The sequence below is a fragment of the Raphanus sativus genome, chromosome 8 (genome assembly GCF_000801105.2).
Source record: "Raphanus sativus cultivar WK10039 chromosome 8, ASM80110v3, whole genome shotgun sequence".
Taxonomy (NCBI): domain Eukaryota; kingdom Viridiplantae; phylum Streptophyta; class Magnoliopsida; order Brassicales; family Brassicaceae; genus Raphanus; species Raphanus sativus.
Window position 1 is genome coordinate 13250872 of NC_079518.1, and position 12734 is coordinate 13263605.

The 12734-nt window shown below is 33.0% G+C and overlaps 3 protein-coding genes and 1 pseudogene across 4 annotated transcripts; 1 reads left to right on the top strand and 3 right to left on the bottom strand.

Annotated features, from left to right (window-relative positions):
• Positions 1 to 1637: 1637 nt before the first annotated feature.
• LOC108821439 (adenylate-forming reductase 06235-like) lies at positions 1638 to 4275 on the top strand (annotated as a pseudogene).
• Positions 4276 to 7142: 2867 nt separating this feature from the next.
• Positions 7143 to 10344, bottom strand: LOC130494229 (uncharacterized). Of its 2 annotated transcripts, XM_056992139.1 has the most exons (6): positions 9561 to 10344; positions 8294 to 8570; positions 8143 to 8209; positions 7982 to 8035; positions 7750 to 7875; positions 7149 to 7471 (listed from the first exon to the last, which is right to left on the bottom strand). In XM_056992139.1, the coding sequence occupies exons 2-6, from the start codon at positions 8497 to 8499 to the stop codon at positions 7331 to 7333; spliced, it is 594 nt and encodes a 197-aa protein (XP_056848119.1). In that variant the 5' UTR covers positions 8500 to 8570; positions 9561 to 10344; the 3' UTR covers positions 7149 to 7330. The 2 variants fall into 2 exon arrangements, with proteins under 2 accessions (XP_056848120.1, XP_056848119.1); XM_056992140.1 differs by lacking the exon at positions 9561 to 10344 and having other exon boundaries at positions 7143 to 7471; positions 8156 to 8209; positions 8294 to 8380.
• Positions 9036 to 10020, bottom strand: LOC130498981 (uncharacterized). Its single transcript, XM_056992858.1, has 3 exons — positions 9868 to 10020; positions 9289 to 9825; positions 9036 to 9200 (listed from the first exon to the last, which is right to left on the bottom strand). Exons 1-3 carry the CDS (start codon positions 10018 to 10020, stop codon positions 9036 to 9038), a joined length of 855 nt encoding a protein of 284 aa, XP_056848838.1.
• A 346-nt stretch (positions 10345 to 10690) lies between the features above and the next one.
• On the bottom strand, positions 10691 to 12159 carry LOC130498982 (uncharacterized). Its single transcript, XM_056992859.1, has 4 exons — positions 12019 to 12159; positions 11841 to 11933; positions 11254 to 11482; positions 10691 to 11174 (listed from the first exon to the last, which is right to left on the bottom strand). Exons 1-4 carry the CDS (start codon positions 12157 to 12159, stop codon positions 10873 to 10875), a joined length of 765 nt encoding a protein of 254 aa, XP_056848839.1. The 3' UTR covers positions 10691 to 10872.
• Between the last annotated feature and the right edge of the window lie 575 nt (positions 12160 to 12734).

Below are 12734 nucleotides of genomic sequence, written 5' to 3' on the forward strand. Positions count from 1 at the left end.
TTATATAAATATTATTTAGTTTTAATTTTTGATAACTATACAATTTTATATGATTTTTAGTAATTTTGTACAAGTTGATTTAATACATTTAACCAAATGAAATAAATAAATTTTATCTAAGATTTTAACTTTATATATATACATATATATTCTTAAATATAATTTAAATAAAAAAATATTTTCTCTTAATTTTATGCTTAATTAGTGATATTTATATTAATTATTGGCCAAAATAATAAAATATATAATATTAATAAATTACATTTTAAAATATAAAATATAACTTTTAAAAATTCATCACTACACATGGTGTAGGAAAACACCTAGATTAATAATTGTGACATGACTACTAAAATTGTTGACATGTCTTATAGATTAATACGACATGGACAATTATATTTAATGTTAATTTATATTTTTGGTAAACTTTTTAAAATATGGTAATAACTCATATATTACATTTATTATCGATTTATATTTTTGGACTTTTTAAAAATATGATAATAACTCATAAATCATCATTAAAATAAATATATTCAATTATGGTATTTTAAATTTCGAAATATCATTTAAATTAAAAATATTTCAAAAATATATACATATTTTTATAAAATTATAAAAATTAAATCATAAAATCAAATTAAATCATAAAATCATTAGTTTCTTATATATATCTACAGATTTTATAAATATTGTTTAATTTTAATTTTTGACAATTATGCAATTTCACATATTTATTTAATATATTTGATTAAAATAAATATATAGAAAAATCTACATAAGATTATAATTTTAAATATATACATGCATGTTTTTAAATATAATTCAAAATAAACAAAATTATTTTTATCTTAGTTTTAATGTTCAGTTAAATCAAATTTATATTAAAATATTGATAAGAAAAAAGAAAATTTATAATATTAATAAAAAGTTAAATATAATTTATATTGATCTTAAAAATATTTTAAAATTCTTTTACTGTACATGGTGCAGGAAAACATCTAGTTATATTTAATTAATTCTAAGATCAATTTGGTAGATAACTACGATATGCATTAATGCATATATCTTTATATAATTGATTTTTCAGATTATTTATATAACACGCAATAAGTCTGTTAAGCAAAGGAAAAGACATGCAATTTAAGCTTTTGATTTTTAAAATTTTCTTTCAATTCGTTGTTGGTATGTTTCGACTCCTGAGTAGCGCATAATGCCATAAACAAAATTAGTACCGTGTTTTTTTTGTCGACAGCAAAATAGTGCATGTATTGATCTGAGTTATTTTTTTTTTTTTGATAAAATGTGAATATTATACCAAAATGGAACAAACATTGATTTACAAGGCTTTAAAGGCAAGGAGTTACATAAGGCTCAAAAAAAAAAACCGATGGAACTAGGCAACTATGAATTTGTGACCCTTTGATCTGAGTTATTTGCATCTATACAAAAGTAGATAGCATCTATTTTCTTTATATACTATTAGTTAGGTTTTTTTTACAACATATACTATCAATTAGGTATCTCCAAAATTTTAATTAATCGAAAATATAACCAAGTTGCTGATAACTCAATTACGACAATAAATTATGATTACGTATAATCTTTTTCGTTTTTCTTTTTTTTTAAACTTTCAAACATAGTTTAATAATCTATCGACTCTATCCACTAACAAAATTAATACCTTATTCTTTTTGAAGAATCACAGCGCGGTGCAGGTTTTTGTGTTTACGACAATTCAACTCGTCTGTAATTTTGAATTTGATTTCCACTGAGAACAAAGTTACTGTCGATGGCGAATCTATTAAGGCCATTGGAGTGTCACATTAGTACATGACACCCCTTAAGTTTTTGTGTGAATATTGTCGTATGTAAAAGCTTCAAAGAGTCTTTGTCATTTATGGTAACATCTTATCTCTTGACACCTTTTTAATCAGGTTTCAAAACCAGTCTGACACCAATTTTTTTTGTAATCAGATATTTGACTGAAGACGAAGGAAACAAGATTATTCAGGGTCAACTGAAGACGAACGAAAGGAAACAAAATTATTACCGTATTATCTTTAGAGAAAAACTGAAACTAATGTGAAAATGAAGGTCTTATTTTCTTATTTTTATATCAAAGACGAAAATTTGAATATGGTAATACCAAATTATTATATAAAGAGGCAATGCTCTTCACAAAGCCAGAACATAACTAGCCTTGTGCAGTTGTGTGTTGTGTCTAACTCTTGACTCAGCCTTTTCTTAGCTCATATTAACCTAAACCAACAAAAGAAAAAGAAAAAGAAATGGAAAACGCTTCGACTGTGAGATTCTCCAGCTGTCGAGGCGTCGCGTTTGAGATTAAACCTCATGCAAACCCTTTCGCTATCAATACAACTGATCAAAACCGCAACGCAAACGCTGAACGCGAGGACACGACCCGCAGGTTTCGACTTCCAAGGGATTTCGTCAGAAACGCCTCAAAAGTTTTCTCTTCATCGTTGCAACACTCTATAAGCCTAGCCAGCAGCCATTTCTGCGATCTGGACTCCGACGAAGAAGAAGATGAAGACGAATTTTACTACATAGAAGAAGGTGTATTCAGGGAAGGAGACGAACAACAGAATGATACAGACGAAAACGCAATTCTTGATTCTTCCGCAAGCAAACACAGCGAGAAACCGCCTGTTCCAAAGAAACGCGTTTCAAGACTATCGATCATACTTCTTGATCAAGGACTCTTCACCGTTTACAAACGTCTCTTCGTCACTTCATTGTTTATAAACGTCTTAGCTCTCGTTCTCGCAGCTACGGGACGTTTCACTTACGCAAGAAACAAAGCATCTCTGTTTTCTATCGCCAATATTCTTGCCCTAACTCTCTGTAGAAGCGAAGCCTTCTTGAGACTCGTTTTCTACCTAACCGTAACCATCCTCGGACGCTCCTTTGTCCCTCTTCCCATCAAAACCGCGGTCACTTCGCTATTACAAAGCCTAGGCGGTATCCACAGCGGCTGCGGCGTTTCCTCAATCGTTTGGCTTGTCTACTCATTAGTTCTCACTCTTAAAGACAAGGACAACACTTCAACAGCGATCACTGCGGTTGCGTCCGCGATTCTTTCTCTCCTCTGCCTCACGTCCGCAGCTGCGTTTCCTCTTGTTCGCCATTTACACCACAACGTCTTTGAACGCGTCCACAGATTCGCTGGATGGTCTGCTTTAGGCCTTGTTTGGGCGTTTGTAATTCTGAAAATATCCTACGATCCAGTTTCAAGATCTTACACCGACAATCTTGGCTCGAAGCTGGTCAAAATGCAAGAGTTTTGGTTTACGTTAGCGATCACAGTCGCTATTGTGCTCCCTTGGTTAACTGTGAGACGCGTTCCGGTTGATGTATCATCTCTCTCGGGCCATGCGTCGCTAATCAAGTTCAGTGGAGGCGTGAAACCAGGGATCTTGGGTCGGATCAGTCCATCTCCGTTGTCAGAATGGCACGCTTTTGGGATAATCTCTGATGGGAAGACATCGCACATGATGTTAGCTGGTGCTGTCGGCGACTTCACGAAGTCCTTGGTCTCAAAACCTCCAACTCACTTATGGGTCCGTACGGTTCACTTCGCCGGCTTACCCTATCTCGTTAACTTGTATGACAAGGTAAATAAAATTCTATTAAACTTAAAATTTAACAAACTTCAATAGTTTTTTTTTCAAACATCTAATTTTATTGCTACCATATCCAAAGTAACAAATTACATGGAACAAATTTCAATAGTTTATTGATGGTATTTGGCAACTATCAACAAGTTTTTGACGTTTTTATTAAATATCTGCCGACATATCAGTTAAGCAATTAATACTAGCTTCAATAAGTTAAAAAAAAGCTACAATAAAATATATTTTTGTAAGATTTTATGTAAGCACTTAATCGTATTTTTCGATAATGAAACTAGAAAAAAAAATTGTGAGAAAAGGTTGATGATCAACAAAATTATTGTTTATAAAACTTGTTATTATTAAGCTCTGCTTTTTTTAACTGAAATACCATATAAATTTTTAATTATTTATATTTTTTTGTACAGGTATTACTAGTGGCCACCGGTTCGGGGATTTGTGTATTTTTATCGTTTCTCATGCAGCAGAGTAGAGCCGAGGTATACTTAATCTGGGTGGCTAAAGGATTAGATGATAATTTCGGGTCTGAGATTGTGAATAGGATTAAAGCTTATCCTTATCAAGACAGGATCATAGTTCACGATACCGCGATTCTAGGACGACCTAATGTGTCGGAAATGAGCGTTAAAGCTTCCAAGAAGTTTGGAGCTCAAGTTGTAATTGTTACAAGCAACCCTGAAGGAAGTCGTGACGTTGTTAATGCATGTAAGGCGTCTGGTGTTCCTGCTTTTGGTCCTATTTGGGATTCTTAATTACTACTACTTACTAGTATTCATTTTTTCATAATGATGTAAAAGAAAGATTGTCAAGTGCCACAATTTATAACTTTATGCACGTGTATATACCTAAGTTGATTTTTATTTTTCATATATGGAAGTTTACAGGCAATTCTCTCAGTTAAACTACTTTTAAACTTCTGTCACCAAAAGAGTTTTCAAAGAAGAAAATGACCAAAAAAATTTTCATTTCAAAGTCAAAAACCTATTTACCCATTGCTTTATAGATATCTAGAAGAAAAAAATAATTTTTCTTAAAGTTTCAAATTCTATACTTTCAAATTTGATTTTTATGATATAAATTTTAATTTTTCAAATTTTCTTTTTGAAATTATTTTTAAATTTTTTATTTTGAAATTTATTTATTTTAATTTTAAACACTCCCAAAACTTCACCCTTTAACTTTAAACTCTAAATTTAGATTAAGTAATTCTTAAGATATAAATGTATATTTATCATTTAATGAAACATCTTCAATCATTTTTTGGGATTCTTTTGGTGAAAAAGAAGTTTTTAATTCTGATTTTCTCCTTTAAAAGCAGAATCAAAGAGACAAAATTCAAATATTTCAGCTTATTCTCAGCAGATGAAGTGATAATAGTTTTGTGACCGGTCTAAACTTCAATCCATCTTTCTTTTTTCATATTGTAAAGAGGAAAAAGCTAGTTTTCGGCTCTCCTTTTTGATATAATCAAGAGAGGAACCCATTGTTTCAGTGACTCATAAAGCTTTACTCAGTTCAATTGTTTTTTTTTTTTTGAAAAAAACAGTTCAATTTTTTTGGTTTTTGAAAATGGTCACCATTTCTGTTCTTTCGGCCGAGTTACTAAAGTACTTCTCCCTGAACCAGAAACTAAAAGGTTATTCTAGAGAATTTCTCTAATCTCAAACATTGATGGACCCATACAGTTTTTAAGCAGGGATTTTTCACACTTTTATTATCTGACGACTATTAAAAACTCCGTACAATAGTTTAGTTACGCTTACGCAAGACCTATGGTTTCTTTCTCCTAAAACATGTCACATGTCTATATAGCATATTGACTTATTACCCACGAAAATATGTTTATATAGTACTTATGATTCATTAATGATATGGAGGAAAATCAGAAGTTTTGACCCACTTTTTAATGCTTACCTAATTAAGTATGCCCCAGTCAACTATATCATCATTCACCACCACTCAAATATTTCTTTCAGTACAAACCTGCAAGAAAGAAAAAAAAAAGATTTTCTATAACTCTTTTGGGTTAAAATTTTCCATAAGTATTTCTATAATTTTCGGTCAAGAGATTTTCTCATGGCTGCCAGGAACATATGTTTTTCTTCTGTGATAACTCGGAAACTCCGACGAGACGAAATCCAACCAATTAACAGATTAACTATTTAAGAAGGATAAATGGAAGATGAATTTAGGAAGAGAAGGAGGGGGAATGATTACTAGAACAAGAATTTGTATAAAATTTAAAAGTTAAGTGGAAGGATTTTTAAAAGTTAAGTTAACTTATATGTTGTTACTGATATGCATAGATTTGCATACATTTTTTTTTCAAAAAATCTTTTGTTAAGGTTTTATATTAAAGTCTTTCAATGAAATTTCAAAATAAAAAACAACATCATCACGTTATATATCCTCGACTAATTGACACTGCAAGACAATTTTCAATTTTTCATCGTGAGCTTTATACAAGTAATCATGAAAACATCATTTCTCTCTTTATGTCAAAGTAGTTATGTAGTTTAAAATCATTTTTCTCTTTATATTATGTTATAGAAAGATAATGAAATCATGGAAAATATCATCGCTGCTTTGTTATCGTGTACGATATGTATACAACTTGTATGTGTGTATGTTTTTAATAATATGGTGTGTTCACGTAAGTTCTTTACTAAGTTTCTACATCGTCGTGGTCTCAATTATTTTGGTCACCTTACACGGATATAAATCTATGATTTAGGGTCTATTTGAATACCCGGAGAAAAGGTATATCCGTGGGTTGCACCTCCCCAAATTAACCAAAAAAAGATTCTAGATTGTGCGAGTGTTTTTATTAGATGAATTTAAAAATCTTATGAGTTTACATCATATTTTTCAAAATTGAGTCTTATGATTAAAAACATAGAGAATTTTGATCCAACAACCTTAGAATCTAACAAAATTCTAAAATCAATAATAATGATTTTGAATGGAGTTTAAAAATCTTCAAATCAATAACAATGAAAATTTATAAACCAATAACAATGAAGTTTCAAAATTTTATAACTTCTCAAGAATTCTATTAACAATAACTCCTTTAAGGTAGAATTGATTGATCTTAAGAATCAATTTTTTTCAAGAAAAAATTATTAAGAATCATAATGAGTTTTTCATATTTAAAAAGTCAATAAAACTATTCTACTATAATAATTTTAAAAATATTGAGGATATATAAAATATTTTGAAATTTTTATTTCATTAGTTAAAATGTTAAGAATTCAAATCCCAATAACATTAGATTTTGATAGAATTATAAAATTATTAAAGCTCAAACTTTTTGAATAACAATGAATTGTATATATCTCTAAATGTCATCAAATGAATAATATTTGATTTTAATAAGAATGTTAGAATCTATTAACCAATAACTATAGAATTTTAGGGGGCGTTAGTGGGATGTGAATTTCTCATGATTGTTAAAATTCTTAAGTTCTAATGTTATTAGTTAATGAATTTTAATAATCTTACTAAAATCTAGTGCTATTGGTTTTATAATTTTTAAATGATTTACAAAATCCTTTGTTTTTTTGAACGACCTACAAAATCTTTTGTTATTCAAAAAGTTTGGGTTTTAATGGTTTTATAAATTCTCTTTTGGAAGAAATCCGGTTCGATTCGGTTTACTAACACCACTATGGTTTTCAATACGGATCGACCCAACATCTATCATCTTTGACAGCTTTCTTCCAACGTTCCTTGAATCTTTTCATCTCTACAGATGACTTCATCCTCACTTTTCCTCTGTTATCCACTCCATCAGACTCTAATGAATCCTGTGAAACCTGCTCAAGAGACAAGAAAAAAACAGATGATACACACCTTTTTAATTCAAGCGGACACTTGAACAAACTTGTAACCAAAGCTGAGTTAGCCTACTAGTTAAAACTTTTGGATCCCCTAAGAAATTTAAAGGATCACATGTTCGATTTCCGTTAGCAAACATAATGTATATATTTTTTTAAAAATAATTTAATATGGTTTGGACTTAATTCTACAAAGAGGTATGTTTGCTCATAATATCCTAGTTATATATATACTTATATTTTTTTAAATCTCGTACCCCTGATTTATGGTTTGTCTCATTCCGCGCAGAACTTGAAGCGTTTACAACCCCACCGAGTGTGGGAAGACCGTAATGAACTATGTACTCCGCATCAACAACACCTACATTTTTCTTCCGATCACCCTATCCACGAACAATATTGTGTTAAACAAGAACCGAGTAAGTAAACTGGATTATTATAACCGGTTAAGAAAAAACAAAACACACAGATGTTAGAAAATAAACTAACTTGAGCACAGTAACCAAGTTGCACATCTAAACCCCAAGCATGGATCAAATCGTTCTGCATTGAAAACAAAAGCATTATTACCCTGATCATGTTGTACTAGGAGTCTAGGATATGTAAATAAATCAAACGAACCAAATCTAAACCCAAACCAACACGTTAACCTGAATCATATACCAAGAACATCTCCATGCTGATCTAGAGAAAACAGGTGCCATCAATTCTACCCACCTGCATAACCAAGTTACACATTTATCGCAAATGAGACAAAGATATTCTCCAGAACATCTCCTGCAGATTGTTAAAAGGCTTTACCCGATGCAAGGAGGATCGGTGCTATTGCCATCGCATCGTAAGCCGCCTTTGTATTTATATATCCGCCTATGGACTTTTGAGTTCTCGCAACGAGCGGTTATAGGATGATACACTTCTGATTCTGTAGGGTCGAGGCCGGGTTGCGATATCTCAAGACCTTCTTCTTTGACAATAGATAAGTATCTAAAATAAAATGATTTTATCATGGATATTGGTTCCAGCCGTCCAAAACACCATCATAATGAAAAAGCACGACCACGAAATCTTAAAGAGGAAACTGAAAAATCCACATCAAATAGTATCATTCATTTAGATAAAAAGGCGGAAAAACCTTACTAAGAGCATCATTATTGGTTGTATGTTAATCAAGTGTCCTTAAGTTAGTTTATTGTTTTTTATGCTAAGGGACTTTGCTAAGGACATAGCTTAAAAAAAAAGATTATTGGTGAGACCTATTTGTATCTTAAGTTAAATATTTTTTTATTTGAAGAAGTAATGATATAAATAAAACATATAAAAGAGAAAAAATTGAAAATATGTAAAAATTACAAACTTTAAAAAAACATTACAAACTTTAAAAAAAAAATTACAAACATCATAATTTAAAATAAACATTACAAACATTAAAAAAGAAAACATATGAAAATTACAATCATTTTAATCAATTCATAGATACTTTTAAATTATATGTTATTTGGAAGATGTCCAAATTTATTCCATATATTTTCAATCAAATCATGTTTTAATCGTTGATGGGTTTGTTCATCCTGAATTCTTTTCTTAGGATCAATGGTATTGCCGGGATTTGAAGGCAAACCGACGGAATATGAACGCTCCACACCTTCTCCTTCTCCTTCTCCTTCATTAAATTCGGAAATATTACGGAGAGTGTATGATCCTCGTTCATCTTCGACAATCATATTATGAAGTATGATACATGCTTTTATAATATTTTTTATCAATTTTTTATCCCATAAATTAGATGGGTTTTTAACAACGGCGAATCTAGCTTGTAGGACTCCAAAGGCGCGTTCAACATCTTTTCGCACAGATTCTTGGGTTTTAGCAAATAAAGCTTTTTTCGGACCCTGTGGTAGTCGGATAGATTGAATTAAAGTCGCCCATTTCAGATAAATACCATCAGTCAGATAGTAAGCCAAATGATATTCTCTTCCGTTGACGTGGAAGTTGATTTCCGGAGCTATTCCGTCAATAATATCATCAAAAACAAGTGATCGATCAAGAATATTAAGGTCGTTCATAGTACCTGGAACTCTAAAAAACGTGTGCCATATCCAGAGATCATAAGAAGCTACCGCCTCCAACACAAGTGTTGGTTTTTCGGTTCCTCGTGAATACATTCCTTTCCAAGAGCTGGGACAATTCTTCCACTCCCAATGCATACAGTTGATGCTTCCAATCATCCCTGGAAATCCCCGTTCTTCTCCGACATAGAGCAGTCTTTGAAGATCCTCCGGTGTGGGACGTCTTAGATATTGATCGCCAAACAAGTGGATTATTCCGGCCGTAAACTGGTGCAAACATTTTCAAGCAGTTGTTTCAGCAAGTCGTACATATTCGTCAATTGTATCAGCCCCACCACCATATGCCAGTTGACGAATTGCTGCGGTACATTTTTGGAGCGGAGATACACCAGACCGTCCGGTTGCATCTTGTGTCGGTTGAAAATACGGTACTTCTGTAGAGAGACGATGCAGAATACGCATGAATAATCGTTTGTTCATTCGGAATCGTCGCCGGAATAAATTGTGCTCGTATGTTGGAGTTTCACTAAAATAATCATTCCAGAGCTTAGTGTGACCTTCTTCCCGGTGTCTCTCGATAAATATACATTTTTTTGCTCTTTTGGTTTTGGAAATAGATCTTCCGTTTCAAATAAATCATCAAATACGGAATTAAAATCATTGTTACCCTCATCTTTGTGATAATGATAATGGGAAGAAGAAGCCATAGAAAATATAAAAAAAAACTTAAAGAAGTGAACGCAAGGAGAAGAGGGATGATTTGAATCGCAAGGAAAAGAGAAATAGAAGTGCAAAGAAGTGCATCATCACCGTCTTATATTTATATTGCCAATGTGATGCAAAGAAGTGCATCTTCCCGTGATACTATTGTACATCTTGTGATGCAAGTTTGTTTCTTTGTTTCTTTTGACATCTTGTGACTTGTGACTATGACTTGTGACCATATGCAAAGAAGTGCATCTTCCCGTGATACTATAGTACATCTTGTGATGCAAGTTTGTTTCTTTGTTTCTTTTGACATCTTGTGACTTGTGACTATGATTTGTTTCTTGTGACTATGACTTGTGACCATATTTTGTTTCTATGACTTGTGACTATTGTTTGTTTCTTTTGTGCACACTACAAACATCACTAATAAATTCAGAAACATTAGAAAAGGTTGATTACAAAAGGTTCATTATAAAGCATAAGGAGCATACATATCAGACACTAATCATAACGTGCATAGCATACAAAGTGGTTCATTTCCATAACGTGCATACAATAACCATAAGGAGCTACATATCAGACACTAGCTTCTCCTCATGTCTTCATTTACTTAAACATGAGGAGCATACATATAGAAACTAAAACAATAACCGCCACACCTACAAAGCCTTCAAACCCATTGCCAAACCTTGATTTCTCCTTACCTAAATCAGACACAAGCTTCTCTAGCCTGATCACTTTCTGCTCAGTCTCATAGTCAGTCAAAAGGCTAAGATTATCCACCTTTTCAGCCAGTTGAAGGACGTGTACATCCCGAGCTCTCATCTCCTCCATAAGCGCCACATCCCACCATTTCCAAACATGGCACTCTCCATCATTCACACTCTCACATGTGTAGTATCTTCTACCTGTTGCAAAAGAGTGAAATGTAACCATTTATTACATTTTATAATGCTCAATACACTTGACTTCACACGCAAATTATACCTAGATCATTCATACTCTTCGATGTTGCAAGATGAGGCTTCCGACCACAGTAGCATGTCTGTGGAAAGCCAAACTCAACCTCGGGTTGAGGAGGGTATTGAGCAGCCGCACGAGCATTGTTTGCGCTTATCTCAGCTTGGTCCCGGTGGATAAGATCTTTCGTTTCGCTAAAGACACTGTCGACTGAGTTCCCTAAACCATAATCCGCTGACTCGAGGGTTGTGTGTAGCTATAGTCTTGTCCCATGGTTAGTTTAAGCTGAAAAAAATGATCACAGTATTAATGCAGAAGAAGGAGAGGGCAACAGATAACATAAACAGAAAGAGTAATACCATAATCTCAAATGCAAACAGATAACATAAACAGAAAGAGATGCGCTTAAATAACATACAGCAAAACATAAATAACATAAATAACATAAGGAAACACGAACTACAAAGATCATAAATAACTTAAGGAAACAGAAACATAAACATAAAAACAGAAGCAAACAAGAACAAGTTAAAGAATAAGATAGGCAATTAAACTAGAGAAATTTTAAAGACATTCTTTAAGTCTCAGATCAAGTCAAGGAGCTTATTCTTCACAATTTCTTCAGCCTCAGATAATGGTTCTTTCTTCGCCAGGAGAGTGTCTAGTATGGCCAGCTTTGAGAGGAGCTCCTTCTTCTCCAAATCCTCCTTCTTCATTTCCCAAATGGACGCATACTCTGCAACAGACTTCCTTTTAGCTCCTTTCTTTAGCAGCCTTTAGCAGCCTTTACACCTTCTGGCCGCACCTCATGATCACCAACACTGGCGCTTGAAGCTTGGGAAGCTGGCTCACCCGTTTCCTATTTAAACTGCCACTCTTTTTAGGAGGGTTAAGGCTAGCCCATTTCTGCTCAAACCTCAATACACCAGGCATGCTCAATGATAAATTTGATATTGTGATCAGAGAAAAAAAAGGTCATGAGCCTTCTTGAGAAGATCAGTGTCACTCTGACCACTGGTAATTGTCTCTATGCTGCCGCAAATACGGCGCAGAACTTGTTGACGTGATCGTTGATTCTGTGCCACCTTTGCTTAATATGATTTCCTCTCTCTTACCACCCTGCTTTGTAGCATGCTGACTCCCATTATAAATAGTCTAGTACTCGTTTCCAAAACATCCACCCTTTTGGTCATTTCCACAATAGGATCCTTCAATGTGTTTGGCCAAGCACTGATGAGGACCTCATCATCAGCTGGCGTCCATTTACGCCTCTAACTTCGTCAGCTGCTGTAACTTGGGGTTGAGATGGAGCATCAGATAGTTGTGAACTGAAAGGAGGGATCTCTGATGCTCCTATGTTTACAGTAGAAGGAAAACTCTCGTAAGAGAAGTTTTCATGGAAAAACCTTCGTGTAGACTGTTAAGATGGGCTAGTAACTAGAATTATGACTAGATGAATTCTTTGAAATCCATCACTATAAGAACAGAGAAGGGACTAAAGAAGAGAA